The sequence below is a fragment of the Vicugna pacos genome, chromosome 17, assembly GCF_048564905.1.
Source record: "Vicugna pacos chromosome 17, VicPac4, whole genome shotgun sequence".
In the NCBI taxonomy this organism is placed as follows: domain Eukaryota; kingdom Metazoa; phylum Chordata; class Mammalia; order Artiodactyla; family Camelidae; genus Vicugna; species Vicugna pacos.
The window spans coordinates 22402100-22425278 of NC_133003.1; the positions used below are offsets into that span (position 1 = coordinate 22402100).

The 23179-nt window shown below is 52.0% G+C and overlaps 4 protein-coding genes across 10 annotated transcripts; all 4 read right to left on the minus strand.

Moving 5' to 3' along the window:
- Nucleotides 1–279: 279 nt before the first annotated feature.
- Nucleotides 280–12855, minus strand: IFRD2 (interferon related developmental regulator 2). The gene is made up of 12 exons (XM_006196334.4): nucleotides 12470–12855; nucleotides 3066–3185; nucleotides 2895–2979; nucleotides 2666–2790; nucleotides 2424–2581; nucleotides 2216–2266; nucleotides 1953–2131; nucleotides 1766–1871; nucleotides 1293–1427; nucleotides 1078–1206; nucleotides 896–991; nucleotides 280–772 (listed from the first exon to the last, which is right to left on the minus strand). The coding sequence occupies exons 1-12, from the start codon at nucleotides 12522–12524 to the stop codon at nucleotides 692–694; spliced, it is 1320 nt and encodes a 439-aa protein (XP_006196396.1). The 5' UTR covers nucleotides 12525–12855; the 3' UTR covers nucleotides 280–691.
- Nucleotides 12856–13190: 335 nt separating this feature from the next.
- Nucleotides 13191–18312, minus strand: HYAL3 (hyaluronidase 3). Of its 2 annotated transcripts, XM_072941323.1 has the most exons (4): nucleotides 18183–18312; nucleotides 14210–15120; nucleotides 13906–13995; nucleotides 13191–13789 (listed from the first exon to the last, which is right to left on the minus strand). In XM_072941323.1, exons 2-4 carry the CDS (start codon nucleotides 15101–15103, stop codon nucleotides 13514–13516), a joined length of 1260 nt encoding a protein of 419 aa, XP_072797424.1. In that variant the 5' UTR covers nucleotides 15104–15120; nucleotides 18183–18312; the 3' UTR covers nucleotides 13191–13513. The 2 variants fall into 2 exon arrangements, with proteins under 2 accessions (XP_072797424.1, XP_072797425.1); XM_072941324.1 differs by lacking the exon at nucleotides 13906–13995.
- NAA80 (N-alpha-acetyltransferase 80, NatH catalytic subunit) lies at nucleotides 15844–18485 on the minus strand. Its single transcript, XM_031686524.2, has 2 exons — nucleotides 18183–18485; nucleotides 15844–16823 (listed from the first exon to the last, which is right to left on the minus strand). Exons 1-2 carry the CDS (start codon nucleotides 18483–18485, stop codon nucleotides 16050–16052), a joined length of 1077 nt encoding a protein of 358 aa, XP_031542384.2. The 3' UTR covers nucleotides 15844–16049.
- Nucleotides 18486–19720: 1235 nt separating this feature from the next.
- Nucleotides 19721–22280, minus strand: HYAL1 (hyaluronidase 1). Of its 6 annotated transcripts, XM_072941321.1 has the most exons (5): nucleotides 22127–22280; nucleotides 21367–21628; nucleotides 20705–20949; nucleotides 20253–20342; nucleotides 19721–20070 (listed from the first exon to the last, which is right to left on the minus strand). In XM_072941321.1, the coding sequence occupies exons 1-5, from the start codon at nucleotides 22145–22147 to the stop codon at nucleotides 19753–19755; spliced, it is 936 nt and encodes a 311-aa protein (XP_072797422.1). In that variant the 5' UTR covers nucleotides 22148–22280; the 3' UTR covers nucleotides 19721–19752. The 6 variants fall into 6 exon arrangements, with proteins under 6 accessions (XP_072797422.1, XP_015090894.1, XP_015090897.1 ...); XM_015235408.3 differs by having other exon boundaries at nucleotides 20705–21628; XM_015235411.3 differs by lacking the exon at nucleotides 21367–21628 and having other exon boundaries at nucleotides 22127–22275.
- Between the last annotated feature and the right edge of the window lie 899 nt (nucleotides 22281–23179).

Below are 23179 nucleotides of genomic sequence, written 5' to 3' on the forward strand. Positions count from 1 at the left end.
AGCGACACCAGCCTCCTGGCTCCTCTTGTGGCCTGTCAGCACCCTCTGGCCTCCCCCAGATAACAGGTTCAGAAGCCTAGAAATAGCTGCCTACCCCCATCACCTAAACTTTGCCAGGCCTCCCAGTGGGGGTCCAGCCTCAGCTCTCAAAAGACAGGCTGGCCACCTGGGAAGAGACTATCTTGGAGGGCAAAGGTGAGACGGGGAGGCCCAGCTGGTCCCAAGCCTGTGATGGTGGAGAGGGAGGGCGTACAGGTAGAAATACCCAGAAGCCAGGGCCACAGAAGGCTGAGCATTCTGTTTAATTAATTATATCTAATAATCTTTTAAAAATTAGCACATAAATCCATTCCTCCCCACCTGTTGTAGTGGCATCTGTCCAAATACCACCCCCACCCCCAGGAAGTGGCTCATCCCAGGGCAGCAAGGCCTGAGAAAGTAATAAACAGCCCTTTTCTTCCTGCCCCACAGCCCTGAGACAGGGCAGGAAGAGGCCACAGGGCAGAGTGCAGGGGCAAAGTGCCAGGATACCAAGCAACCTGGCCTCCAGCCACCCACCCCCATGTCTGTTTTTTGGTTTTGTCATTAAAAAAATGAAGCGACAATTCCTGGCAAGATCCAGGGGTTGCACTGTCTTCTGTTAAAAATATGGGCAAGGATGTGGACAGTCGCCTCTTGAGCTGGTCCCACCTCACAGGATGTCTGCCCGCTTGTCCCGCACACGGCTGCGCGCCTTGGTCCGAGCTTTGAAGGCAGCAGCATTGTACAGGTGCTGGAGTGGGGGCAAGGATCCAGTGAGTTGAAGAGGAAGGAGGCGGCCCAGGGCTTCTCCACCCCCTGCAGAACCCCAGGCGGCGGGAACCGAGGTAAGACAAAGGTGCCCAAGGGTACAGACCTTCTCAAAACGTGAAATCTTGCAGGCCTTCAGGGCAGTGGCATCCAGCACCAGCACAGGACCCAGGCCAAAGATGTCACGGAGTAGCTCATTGTTCTGAGGGCAAAGAACAGTGAGGGCAGTGAGCTCAGTGCAGTCTGAAGCAGCCGAGCTGGGTGCCCTGTCCCTGTCCACCTCCCCACCTGGAGGTGATGGTGCAGGCCGGAACCCAGCACGTCCTTGAAGGCGGCGTAGATCCGGCGCCGAGCCCAGCTGTCCACATAGAGCACCTCGAGCCCAAAACGGACTGTCTCCTCCTCACACTCGCCGCCCTGCAGGATAGAGGAGCCCATGGGACTGGCCTTGGCGGCTGGGCCCGGGGATATGCTCGCTAGGACGCGCTGGTCCTCACACGCACCTCAACAAAGCGCAGCACCGCACGGAAGGTAGAGCGCTGACGCCGGCGGTCAGCCTTGGCTCGGTACTTGTTGCTGTCAGTGGCCAGAGTGCGCAGCGCACCGCAGAGGGCTTCCATGTCCTGGTAAATAAAGCCCTGCAGTGGGAGCAATGGAGGCTGTGTGAGCAGAAGCCTGAGCCCTACCGGCTCTCCACATGGTGGGGGGAAGGGGATGGTTCAGAGCCTCCTTTCACTGAGGAAGTCATTTTCTTGTCTGCCTGGCCCCCCTGAATCCCTTCTTGGCCCCTGCCTGGGCTGGACACCCCTGCTCAGGGGCACCATCTCAGCACCTGGCATCTGAGCCTGTGTCAGGGCTACTTGCCCTGCATAATGACCTTGTTTTCTGTGGCATCCCCCGCACCCAGCCTGAGATGGGCAGATGGTGTCACAGCAGGCACCCTCCCCACCCTGACACCCCCTCGCATCTCTCGCACCTCTAGGTCCCGGGTGAGTTCAAAGAGCAGTGCGATGGTCTCGCCGGCAGCGATCCGCAGGTTCACGCTTTCACTGGACAATAGCTGGGGCAGCCGAGGCAGCTGCCTAGGGAAGGGACAGGCTGAGGTGTGGGTTGGAAGTCTCTTTGCGTTTCCCCTCCCACTCCCAGTGGGCAGTCACCCCTACCTGTCCAGGATGTGGCGGATGTGGGTGCTGGGGCAGATGGTGAGGAGCAATGCCCAGGCCTGCAGGGCAGCACAGAGCAGGCCATGCAGGCTGACAGGGACCACAGGGGCTGTGGAGCCACCCACACCACAGAAACGGCTGAAAACACCTTCCAAGCAGGTGAGGCAAGAGACCAAGTCCTAGAGGCACAGGGAGGCAGGGGAGTGGCTCAGGGCCAAGCTCGGGTCTTGGTGCTCTACTGCCTGTACCTGCAGGCTACTTACCTGTATATCGCCAGCAGCCACGTAGCAGCCCAAGCCAAGAGCAGAAGCACACTGTTGGGAAGACAGCCAGGCCGTGGTCAGAGGGTGAGCCTGAGTTCCCAGCCACGGGGCTCACCTTCAGAGGAGGGGAACCTGGAGGCCGGTGGGACCCACCTCTCTGCTTAGGGATTAGGCAAAGGAAGTGTGTCACAGGGCATGGAACACTCACGTGGAGCCGGGCAGCAGGACTAGCTGTGCCATCACTGAGCACAGAGACCAGCAGGGGTTGCAGGCTGTGGAATAACTCCTCACCCTTGGGTCCAGGGCCCAGCTGCACACACAGCAGGCCTAGTACGGCAGCAGCCAGGGCCTGTTCCTCGTCCTTCCCTGCAGGGATGCCTTCCAGTCAGTCCATGCAGCAGGGGTCAGCACCCAGCCAGTTCAGGCCCCCTGTGCACCCCCAGGCCCAACCTTTCTTGAGGCACTTTTCCAAGGCATCGGCCAGTGTGAGGCGGCGCTCCAGCACGAAGTCGGGGAGTAGGTGGGCCGCCAGGGCCAGGCGCAGGCTCTCAAGAGCACTCTGCCGGGTCTTGAAACTGACGGATAAAGGAGGTCTCGTGGGCCAACCCCACCCAGGTCACATTTGGCATAGGCTGAGCAGGGACATGGGGGAAAGGGCTGGTTGGCAGTCAGGGGGTACCTCTTGTCTGTGAGGCAGTCCACATACTCCTTCAACTTCTCCTCAAGGTCTTCCTGCTGACCCTGCTCATCCACGGCATCCCCCCCTGCAAGGCCAGCTGGTCATCCCTGCTTCCTGCCCTAGCCCGCTTAGCCCCCACGGAGTCCCGACCAAACGCCCACCCAGTCTCACCAAGGCTTTCCTCTGCTGTGGTGCTAACGAGGCTGGGGCATTCACTGGTGTTGCTGCGGGCCTCACTGGCTGCCTCATCCTCGCTGGAGCCTGACTCAGCCTGAGTATTGCTCCGGGCACCTGTGGAGGGTGGAACGGGACACTTGGCCTGCCTTCATTAACGAGTGATGGCTGGGGTTACCTCACCCAGGCTCATGACCCCACAAGACAGAATGCTGCCCCCCCCCAGGCTGAAGTGGGAGGCAAAGAGGCTAATGCTGGGCACCTTGAGCCAGGAAACAGGAGAAAAGGAGCAAAGTCTACTTCTGGGGAGAGTCAGGCATCAGGGCCAAATGAGGATGACCTGGCAGGCTTGATGAGCAGTGCCTCCCTGAGACTAGAGCCTGCTTTTTTTTTTCTTAAGAGGTTATTTATATGTTTACTTGATAATATCATATTTTTAAAATTGAAGTATAGTTGATATACATTATACAATAGATACACAATTTAGTGATTCACCATTTTAAAAGGTTATACTACATTTATACTTAGTATCAAATATTGGCTATATTCCCCCATGTTTTACAATAATACGTCCTTGTAGCTTATTTTATACCTGATAGTTTGTACTTCTAAATCCTCTACCTCTATCTTGCCCCTGTGTCCCCTCCTCACTGGTAACCCTAGTTCCTTCTCTATATCTGTGAGTCTGTTTCTTTTCTGATATATTCACTAGTTTGTTATATTTTTTAGATTCCACATGTAAGTAATATCTTACAGTATTTGTCTTTCTCTGTCTAACTTATTTCCCTCAGCATCATGCCCTCCCAGTCTATCCATGCTGTACACCACAAACTAATACAACATTTTAAATCAACTCTACTTCAGTTAAAAGGCAAACAAAGAACCCATTTAAAATATCGGCAGAATAGACTTACCTTATGATCCAGCAATCCCACTCCTGGGCATATATCCAGAGAAAAACATAATTCAAAAAGACACACCCCAACGTTCACAGCAGCACTATTTAAATAGCCAAGACACGGAAAGGACCTAATGTCCATCGACAGATGACTGGATAAAGAAGCTGTGGTATATATGTACACAATGGAATAGCCCCTCAGAAAGACTAGGACAGTGAGAATACAGAGGTCAGATAACAGAGGTGGAATGCTTTCTAATGTTTTGAGAGTATAGGGCCTTTGAAAAAAGAGGAAAATACAGAGACTTAGTAGGACAAAAAAAATATGAGAGAATAAAAACAGACATGGGTTACTAGGAAATGTTGAGAAAAAGAGCAAGGAAGACAATGCCTGAGAAAGATGACAGAGAATATGCAACTAGAAGGAAAGGGGGAAAAAAAAGGTTTTGAAGGAGAAAATGAGAAAAAAAGCTTCCCCAGAAGTGAAGTGAGGGACTCACCTGGCTGCTCTCCTTGCGGCTAAGAACGCTGTGGGGAGGGATGGCAGGCTACAGAGGACAGGAGGGTGACCTCCTCCCACAATGGGATGGGATGGTGGTGTCACGTAAGCTGGACCTGACCAGGTCAGGGTGGAGTCTTTTAACGTGGGAGAGTTAGCCGACCACAAAGACTATTCTGACAACCTACTCTGAGGAGAAATGACATTCTGGGACACCAGCTTTTCCAGATGTGCATGTTGTGTGAATGAAAACATTGGGATATCAACTCAGGATGTGATTCTATTCTGTGGAAGCCATAAGTTACAAGTCAACTTGATGAAATAAAAAAGATTTTAAAGAATAGTAAAAGTTGTGAAAATATAAACTATTTAAAGTACAATGAAATAAGATTTTAAAGAATAATAAAAGTTGTGAAAATATAAACTATTTAAAGTACATGAAATAAAATAGATTTTAGAATGGCATTTACATTTCTATCAAAATTATTTAAGAGAATATTCATGGATGTGTATAATGAGAAAAATATAAAAAAGATAACTGGGGAGGGGTAAATTTGTATTTGATGCTCCCAAACTTCTAACTATTATGTATAAAACAGATAAACAACAAGGTTCTATGATATAGTACAGGGTATTCAATACCTTGTAATAACCTATAATGAAAAAATATGGGTATATATATGGATGAATGAATCACCATGCTATATACCAGAAATTAATACACTGTGAATCAGCTATACTTCAATAAAAATAAAAGCCCAAGATATGATTTTTAAAAATATTTCAGTGATCAATCCGTAACTTTGTCCACTTAAAATGTATCTTTAGTTAAAATGTATTTTTAGTTAAAAGAAACAATGAAGATAAACAACTAATTCAAATAAATCTATGTCATACTCTTTCTTACCAGAATGTTACTTTCAGGATTAATAATACTTTCCCTTGTGGTGGTTGTAAAATATGTTCCTCAAATTAATTGCCATAAACTTAACGTGGAGGAGAAAATGAAATATTCAGAAACTAATTTTAAAAGTAGTACAATATGTTTATCTGGAAACCAGTATGTTTACTTGGGTTTCAGTGACTTCTAAGGTAGAGAAGAAACTGCAGAAAATGTCACTTCCTGATCCAAGGACACACGCACCCCCGTTCAAGCAGAAGCCCAGCTTCTCCCTGCACCTCGATGACTCCTCAAAGGAAATTCCCACCTGAGAATTTACACGGTGGGCATTGAGAAGTATTCACATAGCAGTAAGTATTACTAGAAATAAGAAGGAAATGTTCATAACGAGGAAAGCATCAAAACAGAAAGACATAAAAAACTCCTAAATATTTAGGACTGGCCTTAGCTACAGGAAGCGAAAGTGGACAGAATGAGCAGGAACCACGGACGAGGCCACTGGAGGTGCGCAGGGGAGCAGATGGGAGACCAGAGGCCTGGGTGAAGTACCTGGAGAGGCGGAAGGGCGAGGAGCCGAGGAGGACCTGGGCCTGGCTGGGCCCCGCCAAGGGCCCAGGAACCTGGTCCAGTCATGGAGCCCACGACACAGAGGGGCCCACGAGGGGGGCCAGAGCCCGAGCCCCCCTCCCAGGGAAAGGGGCAGGGTGATTAAGCGGTGCTGGGAAAACTGGACAGCTACCTGTGACAGCCTGAAATCAGAACATTCTACAAAAAAGAAACTCAAAATGGACTAAAGACTTGAATGTAAGACCAGATACTTGAAAAAGTATCGAAAGGAAAACACAGGCAGAGCACTCTGGGACATAAATCACAGAAATATATATATATTTGGTTTCTTTGTTTTGGGGGGGCAGCAGAGATCATTAAGATTGATTATTTATTTATTTATTTATTTATTTATTTATTTATTTGCCTATTTACTTATTTTTAATGGAGGTACTGGGGATTGAACCCAGAACCTCATGCATGCTAAGCATGCCCCTACCACTTGAGCGATAACCCCCTCAAGCAACATATTTTTGGGACCAGCTCCCGCGGTAATCGAAATAAAAGCAAAAATAAACATATGGGATCTAATGAAACTGCAAAGCTTTTCCACAGCTAAGGATTCCATCAACAAAACGAACAGAAAATCTACACAATGGGAGAAAATCTTTGCAAATGATGTGACTGACAAGGAACCAATTTCAGAAATACACAAACAGCTCATACACCTTAAAAAAAAAAAGCAACCCTATCAAAAAATGTGCAAAAGACCTAAATAGACATCTCTCCAAAGAAGACATACAGATGGCCAACAAGCACATGAAAAGATGTTTCACATCACTATTAGAGAAATGCAAATCAAAACCCCATAAATGCAAATCAAAACCCCATAAATGCAAATCAAAACTCACACCAGTCAGAATGGCCATCATTTGAAAGTCTACAAATGACATATGCTGGAGAGGGTGTGCAGAAAAGGGAACCCTCCCACCTACACTGTTGATGAGAACGTAGTTTGCTGCAGCTGTAAAGGAAACGAGAATGAAGACTCCTCAAAAAAAAAAAAAAAACAAAAAACAAACCAGACTTAACACATCATCCAGTAGTCCAAAGCATTGGCATTTATCTGAGCGGTACATCCAGAGGGAACTCTAATTCCAAAAGATACATGCACCCCAATGTTCACAGCAGCACTGTATACAATAGGCTAGACAGGACAGCAACTGAAATGTCCCTCGACAAGTGACTCCATAAACAAGCTATGGTATATTTATACCATGGAATACCACTCAGCCATAAAAAGGAGTGAAATAATGCCATTTGCAGCAATGTGAATGGACCTAGGGATGGTTATTCTAAGTGAAACGGCAGAAAAGGGGAAGGAAATCACCATGTGCCATCACTCATAGGTGGAATCTAAAAGAAGAATAAAAGAAGACACTATTGAACTAAACTACAAAACAGAAACAGACTCGCAGACACTGTAAACAATCTTATGGTTACCAGGCAAAGGGGATGGGAAGGATAAATTTGGGAGTTTTAGATTTGCAAATGTTAGGCACTATACATAAAAATAGATTTAAAAAAAACAAAAGGAAGTTTCTTGTTTATAGCACAGTGTACTATATTCAGTATGTCATAATAACATTTAATGAAATAGAATATGAAGGTGAATGTACGTATGTATACGCATGACTTGGATATTGTGCTGTACACAAGAAACTGACACATTGTAACTGACTGTACTTCAGTTAATCAATTGATCACACTGGCATTAAAATAAAAAGTAACCTGCTATGTTCAATGGGTATGACCTTAACTATATATAGTCTTATACTTGAAAAGATAAAATTTTAAAGGAAAGTGTTTTTGATTTTTTTTACCTCTAAGTGCATTTACCCAAAAGTAACTCATGATATAAGTCTTTTCTTATCCACCCTCAGATTTTTTTTGCATTGTTTATATTTTTTATTTGATTCAAGTATAGTCAGTTTACAATGCTGTGTTAATTGTGGCATACAGCATGATTCAGTTATACATATATGTGTATATATATATTCCTTTTCATATTCTTTTTTTATATGTATATATTTCCATTGAAGTACAGTGAGTTTATAGTGTGTTGTCAATTTCTGGTGTACAGCATAATGCTTCAGTCATACACAAACATACATGTAGTTTTCATATTCTTTTCCATCATAAATTACAAGATACTGAATATAGTTCCCTGTGCTATATAGTATGAACTTGTTTATATATTTTTATATATATTAGTATCTCCAAATCTCAAACTCCCAAGTTATCCCTTCCCACACCACCATCAGATTCTTGATAAGGATGTTTACCATCAAGAAGTTTTACAAAGAACGCTAAGATGTAGACATTCAGCAGCCCACAGGGCCAGTATTTCAGTAAGGACCCCAATACAGCAATGAGGCTTATTCACAGCACAGCCTACACTTTCCCATGTAAAATAATTACCTACTTAAAGCCCAATTTCCCAGGTATCATGCCAGGGTGCAAAGCTTGGAGGAAAGGAAAAGTTGTCTACATTTAAAAGATGAGGAAACTAAAGCACAGAGAAGTTAATCAGATGAAAGCTAAAGCAGAAAAAGGAAAAGCTTTATCTGGCCCACTTTATAACAGTTTCTGAATCTAAACATCTGTCTGAATTCATGACAAATATGAAATGCCATATTACTCTTCTTGAAAAAGAGTGAGCTTTCATTCTAGAAAAACACTAGCATCAAGATACAGTTTGTATAAAAAACAAATTATATTAAGAGGGGGAGGGTATAGCTCAGTGGCAGACCACTTGCTCAGCATGCAGAAGGTCCTGGGTTCAATCTCCAGTACCTCCATTAAAAAATAAATAAATAAACCTAATTATGCCCCCCAAAATAAATAAACATAAATTGTACAAAAATTTTTTTTAATTTTTAAAAATCATATTACATGGAGATTTATAGTAGCTTTATTGATAACTGTCAACACTTTGAAGTAACCAAGATGTCCTTCAATAAGTGAATGGATAAACAAACTGTGGTATATGCAGACAATGTAATATTATTGAGCAGTAAAAAGAAATGAGCTATCAAGCTCTGTAAAGACAGGAAAAGACCTTAAATGTGTATTTCTTAGTAAAAGTAGCCAATCTAAAAGGCTACATACTGTATGATTCTAACTACATGACAATCTAGCAAAGGCAAAACTATGGCAACAGTAAAAAGATTTGTGATTGCTAGGGGCTGGGGAAGAGGAAGGGATGAATAGAAGTACAGAGGGTTTTTAGGACAGCGAAACTATTCTGTATGATACTATAATGGTGGAGCCATTATACATTTGGCAAAACTCAGAACATACAACACAAAGAGTGAACCCTAGCATAAACTACAGACTTTGGGTGGTAATGACGTGTCAATGTAGGTTCACCAACTGTTAACAAATGTACCTCTGCTGTGGAATGCTGATATGTATGGGTGGGAGCAACGGGTATATGGGAAATCTGTACTTCCCATTCAATTTTGCTACGAACCTAACACTGTTCTAAAAAATAAAGTCTATTTTTTAAAAGTGAAATTATATAAATGTTCTAATTTTTTATCTAGGTGGTGGTTTTATCGGGGTTAGGTGTGTACATGTGTAAAAATGTTCACATTATGTATACTTTATATATATTTTATACTTCAATAAGAGTTACTTTAAAAGAAAACAAAAATCTAACACAGCAAACCGATCACCTGAGGGGGAATAAATCTGTGTTTAAACTACCAATGGAAGACAGCAAGAGGAATACTATATACTGGTTTTCTCTATCAACAAACTCGAAAACAATACAGTAAGCTAAAAACAAAAGACACACAAAATTTTTCATAAAATGCCTTCTTAAAGAAGCAGTATTTAAAGAGTTAATTTCTCACTTCACCCAACTCCGACACAAAAGTTTCATTCATCTTAAATACTCACCTTACCTTACATCCAGAAAATACCATTTTAGCAGGTCCATATGAATCAACTTTATTCTTTAAGAGACTTAAGAAGCTATAAAAGAGGATGCTGATAATCAAGTTCTCGGCTACAAAGAAATCGGTCACTGAACACTGGCACAAGAAGTCAACGATGAAATGAAATGGAACATGCCATACAGAACTATGAACACACAGTGTGGAAATGATTTTTAACAGGAGGGTGGATTTAAGGGATGAATATTCCACCAACAGCAGTACTTGTTGCTCCCAGAAATTAAAATCACTTAGCTAGGACTCTGGTTGCTCCTGGTTGTCAAATACCACACATGGAAGATCATCAGATAAGGAAGCCTCAAGGTTTGAAAAGTTTCATGTGAATTAAAATTAATTCACATGCAACTTTTTAAGGTAGCATACTTGCCATATGACCTTTGTCCTATTACTCTGCCATCTTGACCAGACTGCTTTAAGGAGGATACCTAGGATACTGGGCCAAGGGAGAGGGGGCTGCATAGGCCCCACCTAGGCCAGCAGCCCAGCCTAGGGTGAGGGCGTATCCAGGAAGATCCTGGAGGAGCCTTTGGATGCCCCAAGATGGCCAGGGCAAGAGTCAGGGACTTAAAACAGTCAAACAGACTCAGGGTTCAAATCCCAGCTACACACCCTAACAGGAGTGTAAACAGGTCAGGTTCCTAGTCTTCAAAGCCTCAATTTCTCCATCTGCAAAAAAGACCTCTTTGGGGCAGGGCAAGTGAAGGTAATGACTAAACAAGTGACTACTAATGGCTCTTCTGTGGACCAACAAGCTCACCAGGTCACCCACCAGCCCTGGCGGCAAAGGCCCAGATCCTAGTAGATGCGGGTGGGTGCCCTAGGCTTCAAGCGTACTGGCTTCTGAGCGCCCCCTGGTCCATCCCAGGCCTTCAGCCCCAGGTGGATGGACACATAGGCTCCTTCTGACCCTGGGACGTGCAGAGAGCTGAGTGGCCCCTGACTGCATGAGCCCCTGAAAACAGGTGAACACAGGGCAATTTCAGGGTCAGCAGAGCTGGACCACTTATGTGAGTGGGCTCTGCCCAGGGTCAGGGACTGACTTTGGCAAGGGCAGCTACTGTAGTGGAGCTCCAGACATGTTCTGGTCACCAGGCTGGCCCTACTTCCAGGAACTATGTACATACTCCCTGTGCCTGCCAGACAAAGTCCAGCGCACACACACACTGGCCTCTGCTCACCTCCTCTCTCACTACCCTACAAACCAAAGAGGCCCAACTTTCCCTCATCTGGTCCACTGTGCCATGGCCCCTCCAGATGTCAGGCCCTTGCCCAGCTTGTGGCCTCTATATGGCGCTCTCCTCTTAACCTTCTCAGGACTCACCCAAGAACCCCTCTTCCTTGGTTCCTGTCTGGGGCTGTCACCACTCAGTGAACTTGTCCCCCAGCACTAGTCCTTCTGGAGCGTTGCCACCCTCTTCAATGTCCCCTTGTAACGGAGCAGGACCCTATGAGGCCTTCCTGGGACAGACCCCTCCCCCATATCCTCTGCTGTAGCTTCTCTTTTAAGTACCTAGATAATGGTATTTGATTAACATTGCCTTAATTGTTTTAAGATGCTAAAACCACCACCAAATGGACGAAGTTAACTAATTGATGATCATGAGCACCGTAGCCTCCAGACCTACTGGCACCTGAGGATTGATAAAGTGAAATCCCCATGACAACCGCCCTGTTACCTCACCATCAAGCAATCAGATAACTGTGCAGTTTTTTACATACCCTGGCATGCCTCTCCCTCATCTTGCCTTTAAAAATGTTTCACTGAAACTTTTTGGGGAGTTCTGGGTTTCTGAACACGAGCCACGTGTTCTCCCTGTAGCACCTTACAATAAACGCTGCTTTTTCCTATACTACAACCCAGTGTCAGTAGATTGGCTTTACTGCACGCGGACAGACCCAAATTTGGTTCGGTAACACCCTCACAAGCCCCATTAAAGTGGTGACCATGTCTGAGGTGTGTCTAATAGGCACCCCATCCCTGCAAAGCAAACATGTATCTTTACTGCACCACAACATGCTCCTCCTGGTTGAACTGATAAGCGACTCCAGGGTTGCCTCAGGCTCCAGGGCACTCATCTACCTTCCAGAGCCAAGCAGCCAAGACCCAAATTTTGCAGCTTCCCCATCACTCCCTGTCTTGGTGCTCCGGGAAAAGCCACCCTCCGGCCAACTTCCTAGTCTAGTCCAGGAAAGATCAGGGCTTGGAGAAAGGGCTGGCTTCCTGCTCTGCCTGGCCGGTACGTCCACCACAGTAGACGAGCGGTGTGGCGGAACGATGAAGCAACTAAGGCCGGGAGGTGCACACCGGTTTAGGGCCGGGAGATAGGGCTCCAGGCAGGCAGGCAACGCGCTCAAGCTGAGCACACACGTGGCCGCTGATTCCTGGCGCACGTGCGGGCCACGGGGGAGTTGCGGGACGCCGCACCAGACTGGATGAGGCAAGAGTCCTCACCCCAGGACCCTCGGGGACACAGACGGGAACCCAATCAGGACCCCTACTCGCCGTTCCTCACTTGCGCCGCGTCCCCCACTTACCTCCTCCGCGGCGCTGGCCTCTGCGGGGTGCACTGCCCTTTCGGGCGCGGGGCATGTCGGGAATCCGGCGTCGAGGGGCGCGGGGTCAGGCACCTGGCGGGCGGGGGCTCCAGACCAGCGAGTCGCCGGCCAGTGTGCTGAATTGAGACTTCGGCAGACGACGGGAGCCACACGCCGCGCGCGCCACCATCTTCGCGAGGCGCCCCGCCCTGCCAAACAGGTTGAAGCGCCCCGCCCTACTGAACGGGTGGCCGGGAAGACGAGTTCCTGGCTGCTAGACTCAGACCCCACTTCACGTTGCCGAAACTACCATTCCCAGAGTGCTGCGCGCCGAGATTACCGCCGGCCGGCTGGGCGCAGGGCACCTCGGGAATTGTAGTCTACTCCCGGGACCTATAAGCCCACGACGCTTTAGCTGAACTATGCACCCACAATGCCCTGCGGCCCCCAACACGTGTAGTGGTTAACTCTGAAGCTGTCCCCTTGGAGCTGCCCACCACGCAGGACCGGCATCTCTGGGCTCTTGCAGCGGGCTGCTAGCGATGACGAGGGGAGGGTGGGTTTCAGTAGAATCGGGGAACAGCTCAACCTTAGGCAGTGAAAGAAGTACCTTTATGATGAAAACAGTACAGACAACAGCTTAGCACCTACAGATCTTAGCCAAGATCTCCCTGGCCCACCCCACTCCACTCCCCTCTAGCCTCCCCACCCCCCTGCCCATGGAGGGTTTCCTGTGATCTCTCCATGTTCTCAGTGAGATGTAGAATAGATCCCTGGGCTGGCAGCCCTAAACTTAAGGAACACTGACTTCCTGGGGCTGCTTCCTTGTCAGGAGGGATCAGGTGATCTCAGAGGGCCTCTGGTTTTAAACTGGTACGTTTCTTCTGGCCTCTTCCTCTTCCCAGGGATCCCATGGGAAGTGGGATATGTGCACAGGAGAACTGACTGTAAGCAAAATAGAACAAGAGTGTGACAGAGCCACCACCCCAGGACTGGAAAAATAGCAGCAGGGACAAGGAGGTCAGGGGCAGGTGACCCCTGGCTTTATGTTGCTTCTTCAGGTCCAAGGTCAGGCCTGGGCTCCTGGCAGGTAGGGCCAGCCCAGCCCCAGTAACAGCGGCAGCTGAAGGACTCCCAAGCTCCAGGGCTGCCATCTGGCTGCAGATGCAGAAAGGCTTCCAGCTGTCCTGGGTCTTGCCAGGCACAACGGCCATGGCCATGGCACCGCTGGTGACTGCAGACCATGGCTGCCCTGGTCACGTTGATCACATAGGGGCCCAGGGTGCCCACTAGGTAGTCATGGAGATGCCAGCACTCCTCCTGAGGAGAGGGGAGGGATGTATCAATGCTCCTGCTCCATGGCCCTGACATGGGCTTTCCCCAATAATGGGACCCCAGCATGGGATGTGTGGTAGGCTGGAGGGGGCAATGATCACCTCAGAGCTGGAGAAACTCAGGTCCCCCCAGAGCACCACGCCGGCTGCCCCCAGTGCAGCGCTCACACCAATGGTCTGCATGAGTTCATCCTGGAGGCAGAGAGCTGCTAAGCCAGGGCTGGGCTGGCTAGATCCACCTGGGCCTACCTCCACCTTCCAGAACTTCTGTGGCTCACTACCATGATCTGGTTCCACCTCTAGAGCAGGGCCCCTTGACCTTGAGCCTCTAAGTGGCTTCCAGGCCCTTCACTCAGAGAATGTCATGCCTCCCCACTCAGACCCCTAGACTTCAGCTTTCACTCACCTGGGACAGGAACCTCCCAGAGCTCCGGTGTGTGAGGCGGGCATAGGCCAGGACAGGCAGGGGATGTAGGTGTCCAGTGAAGGCCACACGGAAAGCCTCCTCCAGGCGGTATCGGACAAATGCCTGGTGATGGGCAGGTGGTAGCCGGGGTGGTAGGTAGATGCTGGGGAAGAGGGCGCTGGAGGCAGCCCAGAGCCAATAGAGTTGGGTGTTGCGGGCCAGGGCAGCTGCATGGCAGTGGCCTGTGTAATTGGAAGCCTGACCGCGCCAGCCATTGCCACAGGCTGGGTAGCGATAGAAGCCCCAGAGCCCGTGAGGCTGCAGTGCTCGGCCTAGCCGCAATGTGTCCTCCATCAGTGCACGGGCTGCCTGTTCAAAGCCAGTACGGGCCTTGTAGAGCTGCTCCTGGGGGTCCAGGTTGGGGAATACCTGCTGTGCCCAAGCCCAGGAGACTGCCTGATAGGCGTGGCGGCGGCCCCAGTTCCCGGCCCAGAGTGGACACCATTCCTCCCAGTCCAGCACTGCCAGGCCAGCGAAGCCGGGTAGTAGGCTGTGGCGGATCTGGTTGGCAGCCTGTGCCAGGTGGCGGTCAAGGGGCACAGCCTGGGGGATGCCCCCATTGTGAGCTGTGCCCCTGGGCCCAAGGTAGGGATAGAGGCCGAGTTGATTCTTGTAGAAGATGGTGATATTCTGGCCATGGAAATGCTGACCACGGTTGGCTGTGATGCCCAAGGCCTCCAGTGGCAGGTGCACACCAAAGCGGGCCTTACAGCGTGCTGAGGGTACATTCCACAGCACCAAGAAGGGGTGTTCAGGGGCCTGCAGCTGGGGCTGGCCACACCCCAAGCACAGGGCCACCCCTAGCACCAGGGCCGGGCCTAGCTGCATGGTCATGCCCCAGGGATGGAAACCTGCAGGAGAAAGGGAGTGTGAGTTTAGAGTCCATGGCCATGGCCATACCTTCTGCTCAGCAGAGAAAGTGGGAAGATTTCTCCAGCTCCTCCCCACAAGGAAGGAAGGTGGGAAGAGCATGGTTCCCAAGGGGGTCACATGGGCTTCTCACAGCTCAAGATGACCTGGGTAGGTACCCTTCCATGTTGTCCATTTCTGTCATGACAACACTGTGCCCTCTGACATCTCCCCCATCCACAGCTCTCACAAGTCCCCTCTTTCCTCTGCCCATCTTGTTTCCTGCCCCAAGAACACTCAGCCCCGACCCTGCCTGGCTTAATTCCTACTCAGCACTCAGATCTCTGCTGTGCCATCACCTAGGTCTGATCTCCAAGTGGAATGAGGGCACTTGAGCTCCCACTGACTCAGCATGGATCCTGCCACTGTATGCCTGCCCTGTCCCTTGGGTCCAGAGCCTGTCTGTCCAGTTCCCCATAGCCTGTGCCCAATCCAGGGCCTGACACACAGCAGGTGCTCAGTAAATAATGATGAGTGAGTGAATGTGGAAGGAAACAGAAACCCTGTCCCCTGGGCCTGGTAGAGTGAGGGGAGGAAAGGGAAGATGTCCCTCCATCCATGGCCCTAAGGCCAAGGTGGATCTGGGGGCTCCTGCAGGCATAGGGGACCTAAGACAAGGCTGGGAGGTGGGGGTGAGGGTCAACAAATACACTGTCACAGCCACACCCAAGAGAAGCCTTTATTCAGCCACACTGAGAGCTCTGAGCTACAGCCATGGAGCCATCTCCTGGCCCCACTGGCACTTGGGAAATGTGCCCAGGCCAAAGCTGCCCCCAGAACCTAGAAGCTGAGGATGGCCAGTGGGCTGAGGCTGGTACTGTCCTGGGCAGTCAACTGACCCGGAAAGACAGTGTCTTGCACTGGGTAGTCCTCAGATGTCTTTTTCCATCCAGAACACAGGGCATCCTCTCAGGTCGTGGTATTGTGTTTCCAGCAGGCTTTGTGGAGGGGGCCCTGCTGGAGGTCGGGGTAAGGTGGTCAAGGGCTCAGGCAGGGGAGGGGGTGGTGGCAATGATGGCTCCTTTGGGGCTCTTGGGGCAGCTTGGGCACTCAGGCTAGTGGCCTTGACAGGTGGCCGGGGAAAGGGAACCCTGGGGAAGGCATTGAGCAGGGTGGTGGGCAGCCGCCGGCTGGTGAAGACCAGGCCCTGCACAGGCTCACCCAGCTGGTAGCCCAGGTGGGCATAAAAGTGTAGCTGGTCATGGGTGGTGAGGTGTAGCCGGCGGAAGCCCCGGGCGTGAGCAAAGGCCTCCAGGCCCTCCATGAGGCGGCGGCCAAAGCCACGGCCCCTCAGGGCCCGGGCCACCACCACTGTCTCCACTAGGAGGCTCTGGGGCCGGTCCAGCACCCGTGACAGGCGGGCATGGCCCACCACAATGGGGGCTGCCTCGGGCGTGGGACAGGGGCTCAGCAGCATCAAGCAGAGGGGGAAGGCGTCTGAGGACTGGCCCAGGGAGTGCAGGCGCGAGGCACGGCTGCGGGGCCACTGCTCATTGATGAGGTCGGCACAGGCATCCAGGAGCTCAGGTCGGCAGTGCACAGGCTCCAGGGTCAGCTCAGCCAGGTTGGGGGCTGGGGTCTCCTCTGGCTGGCGTGCAGGATCCAGCGTCAGCTTGGCCAGGTTGGATCTCAGGGTCACCTCTGGCTGGCATGCAGGATCCAGAGTTAGTTGGGGTGGGCTGGTACTCAGGATCAGCTCCACCTGGTATGTAGGGTCTAGGGTAGGGGTCAGCTTGGCTGGGCCAGGGCTGAGTCAGCTCTTGCCTACATGGAGGATCCAGGCTCAGCTGAGTCAGGCTAGGAACCAAGGTTATCTCCTGCTGGGTTGCAGGTAGCTCAGTCCCAGGCAAGGGGTTACGCCACAGTCTCCAAGCAGTGTTATCGCCTCAGACCACAAGAGAGCATCCTGTGGACAACAGCCATGCTGGGCTGTGCCAGAAGGGAGGATGGGGTTGGGGCAAAGAGTGGCTGACAGAGTGCTAGGGAGGGCCACACATCCTCATACTGGTGGGCTGCACCCTGCCCCCATATTCATTTGATGGCACCGGTGAGCTGGAGGATCCCATCCCCTATACCTGGGGGAGCTGACTCAGGTGGAGAGCAGAGTGGATGGGCCCAGGATGCCCTGCCTTACACTGGACAGAGACTGAGGGTTAAAGGCTGGGGCAGAACTCAAAAGAGTCCTGGCCTCAGCCTGCTCTGGCTTCAGCTTTGTCCTCCCCAGGACAGTGGATCCAGCCCTATACCATGGCAACTGGCTGGCCAGTGGACAGAAGATGCAAACTAGACACCACAACCCCCTGCTTAACCCCTGCATTCCCTTTGGAGGAAACACAGCTACCCCCAGAAACTCTGCTGTCCCACCCTTCTCTCTCTACTCCAGGTCCCAGCCTTTTTGACCACCTGGGTCGTGCCTACTACCTAACAGATCCTGGGACACCATTCACCCACCCATCAGGCTCAATTTTCCCCTGCCTGGATTGCCTTCCCTGCCTGGGACACAGAGTTCATGGCCCCCTCCCCCAAACTGCCCAGTTCAGGGCACTTTAACTGGGCAAGGACCCACTGTCCCCTCAGAAAGGGCCCCAGCAGCTGTAGCAAGGGGCCAGGCGCACATAGCAATGTGGCTCCTACAGACCTGGTTCCCCACTGGCCTGAGTTTCGTAGCCACCATAGATAAGAACCACAGCTTCCTTCCTACATCCACAGGGGTGTCCAACGGCCACCAGGCTGGGGGCTCAGACCTCTTGCCCCCAAAGTCCAATGTCTGCCCATCCTACCCCAGGCTCTGCTGGCAGGAGGGTCTATGCTGGGGGAATTCTAATGGCAGGTGGCCGCTGGGCCCTACCCTTCTACTCACCTGCTCCAGAGGGGATGCCCTGGCTCCCCTTTACCTCCTCCCCAGGAAGGCCTCCTGAGCTTGAGGCCAGTCCCACACTGGTCAGTAACAGGCAGCCCCCTCCCCTCACACCAAGTCCCACTCAGAGGGCTGTAAGTTCCTCACCTGCATCAGCCACCTCCACAGCAGTTGCACCCCTGGACCAGGAGGGAGGAAGCCCGAAGATCCGCCCCTGGGCCTGGAGCCCCAAACTTCCCCCGCGAGCTTAACCCATTCTGTGCCGACCCCACCCACTGCGGGCGGGGCTCCCGGGTCCTCAGAGGGGGCAGTCTCTCCTGCCTCGGTTTCCCCCTTCTTCCCAGTGTGTGACAAACCGTGGAGTTTGGGGGTGGAAGCTTCGGGAGCTTGACTTTGGGTGGGTGTGGCTCGGCATGCTCTGGGAGGGAAAGATAGACGCAAAGAGGGCATGCAGGGCGGCAGAGTCACTTGAGGACAGTACGTATGGCAGACGCGAAGAGCGGGAGACAATGAAGATGAACACGCCGAGCGTGGGGAGGGGGCACTACTGACATGCTGACGCCGTACTCCGGGATGCTCCGCGTCCACGATCCGCACGAATCGGTATCTCGCTCTCTCTGTCTCGGACTCCTCCGGCAGCCCGCGCTGGCCCCTAGCGGTGCGGCGGTCGCACTGCAGCCGTCACGGCCCGCCGCGCACCACTTCCGGCGTCTCCCGAGTTGCGCGACCGCCGCCTAGGCCCCGCCCCCGCCTAGGCCCCGCCCCCGGCCGTGAGTGTCATAACACTACCCCAACGCAGATCGGGCCTCTGCCCTGGCTCCACCTCTGCCTCGCCTGTCCTTGCTTGTCCGGGCCCATTGAGTTCCGACTGAGCGCGGGCTCTGTCTCGGGTTGGCTGGGCTTCTGTCTTGTCTCGCCTCGCCTCGCCCCGCCCCAGGCTCAGATAGGTCTCGCCTCTGCTCCGCTTTGTCTTAGCTCACGTGGGGCTTCTGCCCCAGTCCAGGGTGCGACTGGTCAGGTGGAGCTTCCTCCTGGAATTTGGGCCCCACCCTGGGAAGCAGCCGCCCTCAGACAGACATCAGCTCTGAGTGAGAGAACTTTTCTTGTGCCTTCTGGATCCCAGCGCCTGCACGTATTACGCGCTCAATAAACAGCTCTTGAAGCAAGAGTCATGTCTGCTTTATTTGCGAGGCTGATATCTCTGAGCGGATTCAGGTTGCACAGGGCTGTTTACCATCAACACACAATAGGGGCCAAAGGGTTCTACCTCTATAGCCAGGCAGCCTGGTTTGAATCTCAGCGCCTTCATTTTCTGGCTGTGCAACCTTGGGCAAAGTGCTTACCCTCCCTGTATGTGCCTGTTTCCTCATAACGTCGTGTTAAGATTGCACAATTAAGTTAGCCTACTTAAAAGGCTTAGCACAGGACTTGGAAAGAGTAGACGTCCAATGAATGTCAGTTCTTACGATGGCTTAAGTTTAAAGACTTGCTCAGTGTCTCTGGAAGAAATATTTTTGACCATGCTGGGTGGGTTTCCAAGGCTCTAACTCCTTATGCAACTATCCTGGTCTGTAAGCACGTGTGCATGTGCTGGCATAGGCTCATGACTGGCTGAGTGTACTTCTGACTGTGACCATGATACGTGTGACTGCCTGTACTTGAGAGAGCCACAGCCAGTCCCAGAGTGCACTAGGTACTCAAGGTGTGCATGTGCCAATCACCACATGCCCTGCTGCTCACACCATGTTCCTCTCCACCCACGGTAGCAGCGACATTTGAACTTCTCAGCCATCTGCACCCAATCCTCCAGTAAGAGGGCACCTCGTAGGGTCAGCTGTCCACCACCAGGCATGGGCTTGATGGAGAAACTGGTGGGGCTGAAGTTGAGGAGGGCCTCAGGGTGGCTGAGGCGCCGGGCACAGCGGCCATGGCCAGAGCACAGGGCTTGACTGCACAGAAGCGCCCCGCTGGTCACATTCAGGATGAAAGGCCCCAGCGTCGTGTCAACATACTCCTTGATGGCCTGGCATGACTCCTAGGTGGGAAGGGATGTGTCAGGGACATCACGGCCAGGCACGGGCCCAGCTAGGGCATCGAGGCATTCACCTGCGAATCAGCCAGGACTGCAAGGGTAAAGGGTAGGCCAGCATCTCCCCAGTCAGCCTGGCAGCCCCACCCCTGCCCCCACCCTCACCCCCATCCTGGGCCTGAGCTCACCTTGGTTCTCGTGTTCTCCCAGCTCACCCAGAGCACCACTCCTGCCGCCCCCTGGGCTGCGCTCTCCCCCAGACTGTGCTCCAGCTCCTCCTGGAGAAAGGACAGCATAGCTCTGTGGGGCCTCCCTCCCTCCCCACAGCAGACTGACATGACACTATTGGATAGGACAAATCATTCATAACCCCCACCTGGGGCTGCTCTAACCCTAGTGGCCAGAGGCAGGCTTGCCCTGACTCTAGCCTGTGAGTGCCCTGCAGGCAGGGACTCTCTTTCTGATGAATGTTGAGTCTGTGCAAAGCAGAGCTTGGCACACAGCAGGTGCTCAAAGACTGTGAGAGGGAATAGATGAAGGTGCCCCAAGGTTAAAGTGCCCCAGGGCTGTGTGGCCTCAGTTGTTGGACTAATGCCAGACAAGGTAGGCTATGACGTGGGCAGGGTCACAGGAGACTTACCAGGGGCAGAAAGTGGTTAGTCATGTCGTAGAAGATCTGGACGTAGGGTAGCACTGGCAGACTAGGGTCCCCAGCACCCACAGCCACACGGAATGCCTCACTCACTCGGTGCCGCACATACATCTGTGCCTTCCTTGTGCCCTCCATGGCCGCAGGTATGTAGATGCTGGGGTAGAGGGCACGGCTCTGGCTCCACAGCCACCCCAGCTGGTCATTCTGGGCACGGATACTTGGTGGGCACTGGCCTGTGTAGTTGGGGTTTAAAAAGTCATAGTTATAGCAGTCAGGGAAGCCATAGAAGCCCCACAGGCCACGAGGCCGCAGTGCTTGCCCCAGCTTGAGGGTGCCTGCCATCCAGGCCTGCGCAGCCCCCTGGAACTGGTCCTGAGCTGCTGCCTCCACCCAAGGAGCTGGCCAGTAGGGGTGCTGCCTCTGTACCAGAGCCCGTGAGCGCTGCCGATAAATTTCCTTGGTGTCCCAGTTGAAGGCCCAGCGTGGGCGCCATGCCTCCCAGTCAATGACCGCCAGCCCTGAGAAGTCAGATGCGGGCATGGCGGCCAGGATGTCCTGGAATGTGCGGACCAGGTGGGCATCCAGGCTGGCATTCTGAGGCAGGCCACCAAACACGGGTTCCCCAGCAGACGTGTAGTAAGGGTAGGTACCCAGCTGGGAGCTGTAGAAAATGGTCATGTTAGGGCCGCGGAAGTTCTGCCCCGGGTTGGCCACCACATCAAAGACACTGACATCCACGTCCACGCCGTGTTTCTCCAGACACCATTGGGTGTTTGCGTTCCAGACGGTGGTGAAGGGCCGGTTGGGTACCACAGGGCCCCTGGAGCCTTGAGCCATGCTGAGCAAGTTCAGGAAGAGGGTGCAGATGGGAAGCAGGTGGGCTGCCATGGCCCAGGGCAGGTCTAGGGAAACCTGGCCAAGGGAGGTAGAGCTGAGAGCGGGCCTAGAACTCTCTGACCCCTACTGAGGGCAGGCAGGCCAAGCCCCTTGCTCATTAATCCACCTCTGTTCTGACTTCAGGTAAATATTGACCTGCAGTGCTCAGGGAAGTCAGAGGGTAAAGGAGAGGCATTGAGGGGAACATGGCCACTAGACGGTACATCCACATTGCCTCTTGGGCTGGGCCTCTGCCCCTTGTCTCCCACAGGCCTCCCCTTGGCCTCAATTCACCCACCCCCTCTTTCCCGAGGGCCACAGAAGCCATGGCATCTGTTTTGAGAAGAGCAGCTGAGAGCCAGGCCCTCAGCCCCCAGGCTGACCAACTGGTGGGGGCAGGGGCCAGGGAGTCTTTCCTGTCTCTTCTCCCAGGAATCCTGGCCAGCCACTGGAGGAGGGGATGCTCAGTGACCAAGAAAAGGTCAGCCCAGCCCTCCTGTATGCCCGCCAGTCTGCCCACTTGTCCCTGCTGACCTCAGGGCTGAAGGGCCTCATTCTCCAAACTTCCTGACCCCAGGGTGGTGCGGGCCGAGGCCCGGCTCAGCAAGATTCTGTTCCTTAACTCTGGCTCCAGCTGCACCAGGACTCTTGGAGGAAGAAGCTGCTGCTGGAAACTCTGAGCTTTTGTAGGGGTCACCCCACCCAGTCTGGGGGCGGGCTGAGGGGGTGGGCCCTGGGTTGGAGGGCTGGGCCAGACAGCACAGCCATGTCTGCACTCCTAGCAAAGTGCCCTCCATAGGACGTGGGGCTGGGCCGGAAGTGGCCCCTCCCACTCTGTCAGCTGGAGCTGGACTTTGTGGCTTTATTTGGCATGGTTGGGGGGAGGCAGCGCAGGGAGGCTGTCTGGGTGGCAGATTCAACGAGGCAGGCCTGTCTGTGATACTGGAGTCTAGGTGCCTCAGGATGGTACAGCCAGGGAGTGTACTTCCCTGCATGGCTGCGTTAGGACATCTATGGGCCTCAGGCATTTTTGCCTTTGTTGGCCCCTTCATCCAAAAAATATTTTAAAGTATATTTTACAACTATATTGGTAGGTATAATCCAGACTGAATTCATTATTATATAGTCATTATTATAAACTTCTCTTATAATCAAAAAAGATTAAATTAAAATATTTTGGGGCCCATCTAAGTACTGTGGCCCTGTGCCTACTGTGCCCAGTGGGTAAGTCATCCCTGCTCCAGGGACCTGTGTCTGAAAGGCACTGTGTTCCTGAAGTCAGGGCTGCATTTCCCCATTTGTATACGTGCTGGATCAGGGACCATGTCTTGGTGAAGCCCCAGTTACTGGACATTGGGGCTTCCCCACAAACTCCAGTAGAGTGTTTGTGTATGTGAGAATGGAACCCTGTTGTCTTACGAGCATGAAACCCTGTGCTTGTGTGATCACGGTATGAGCACAGGAATATCAGTGATGGCATGTCTGTTCATCCCTTTGTGATTTCACTTGCTTGCTTGCTGATTCAGAAGCTAGTAACAGACCTGCTAAGTGCCCAGGCCCAGGCTTGCCTGCCAGGGTGGGGTAAAG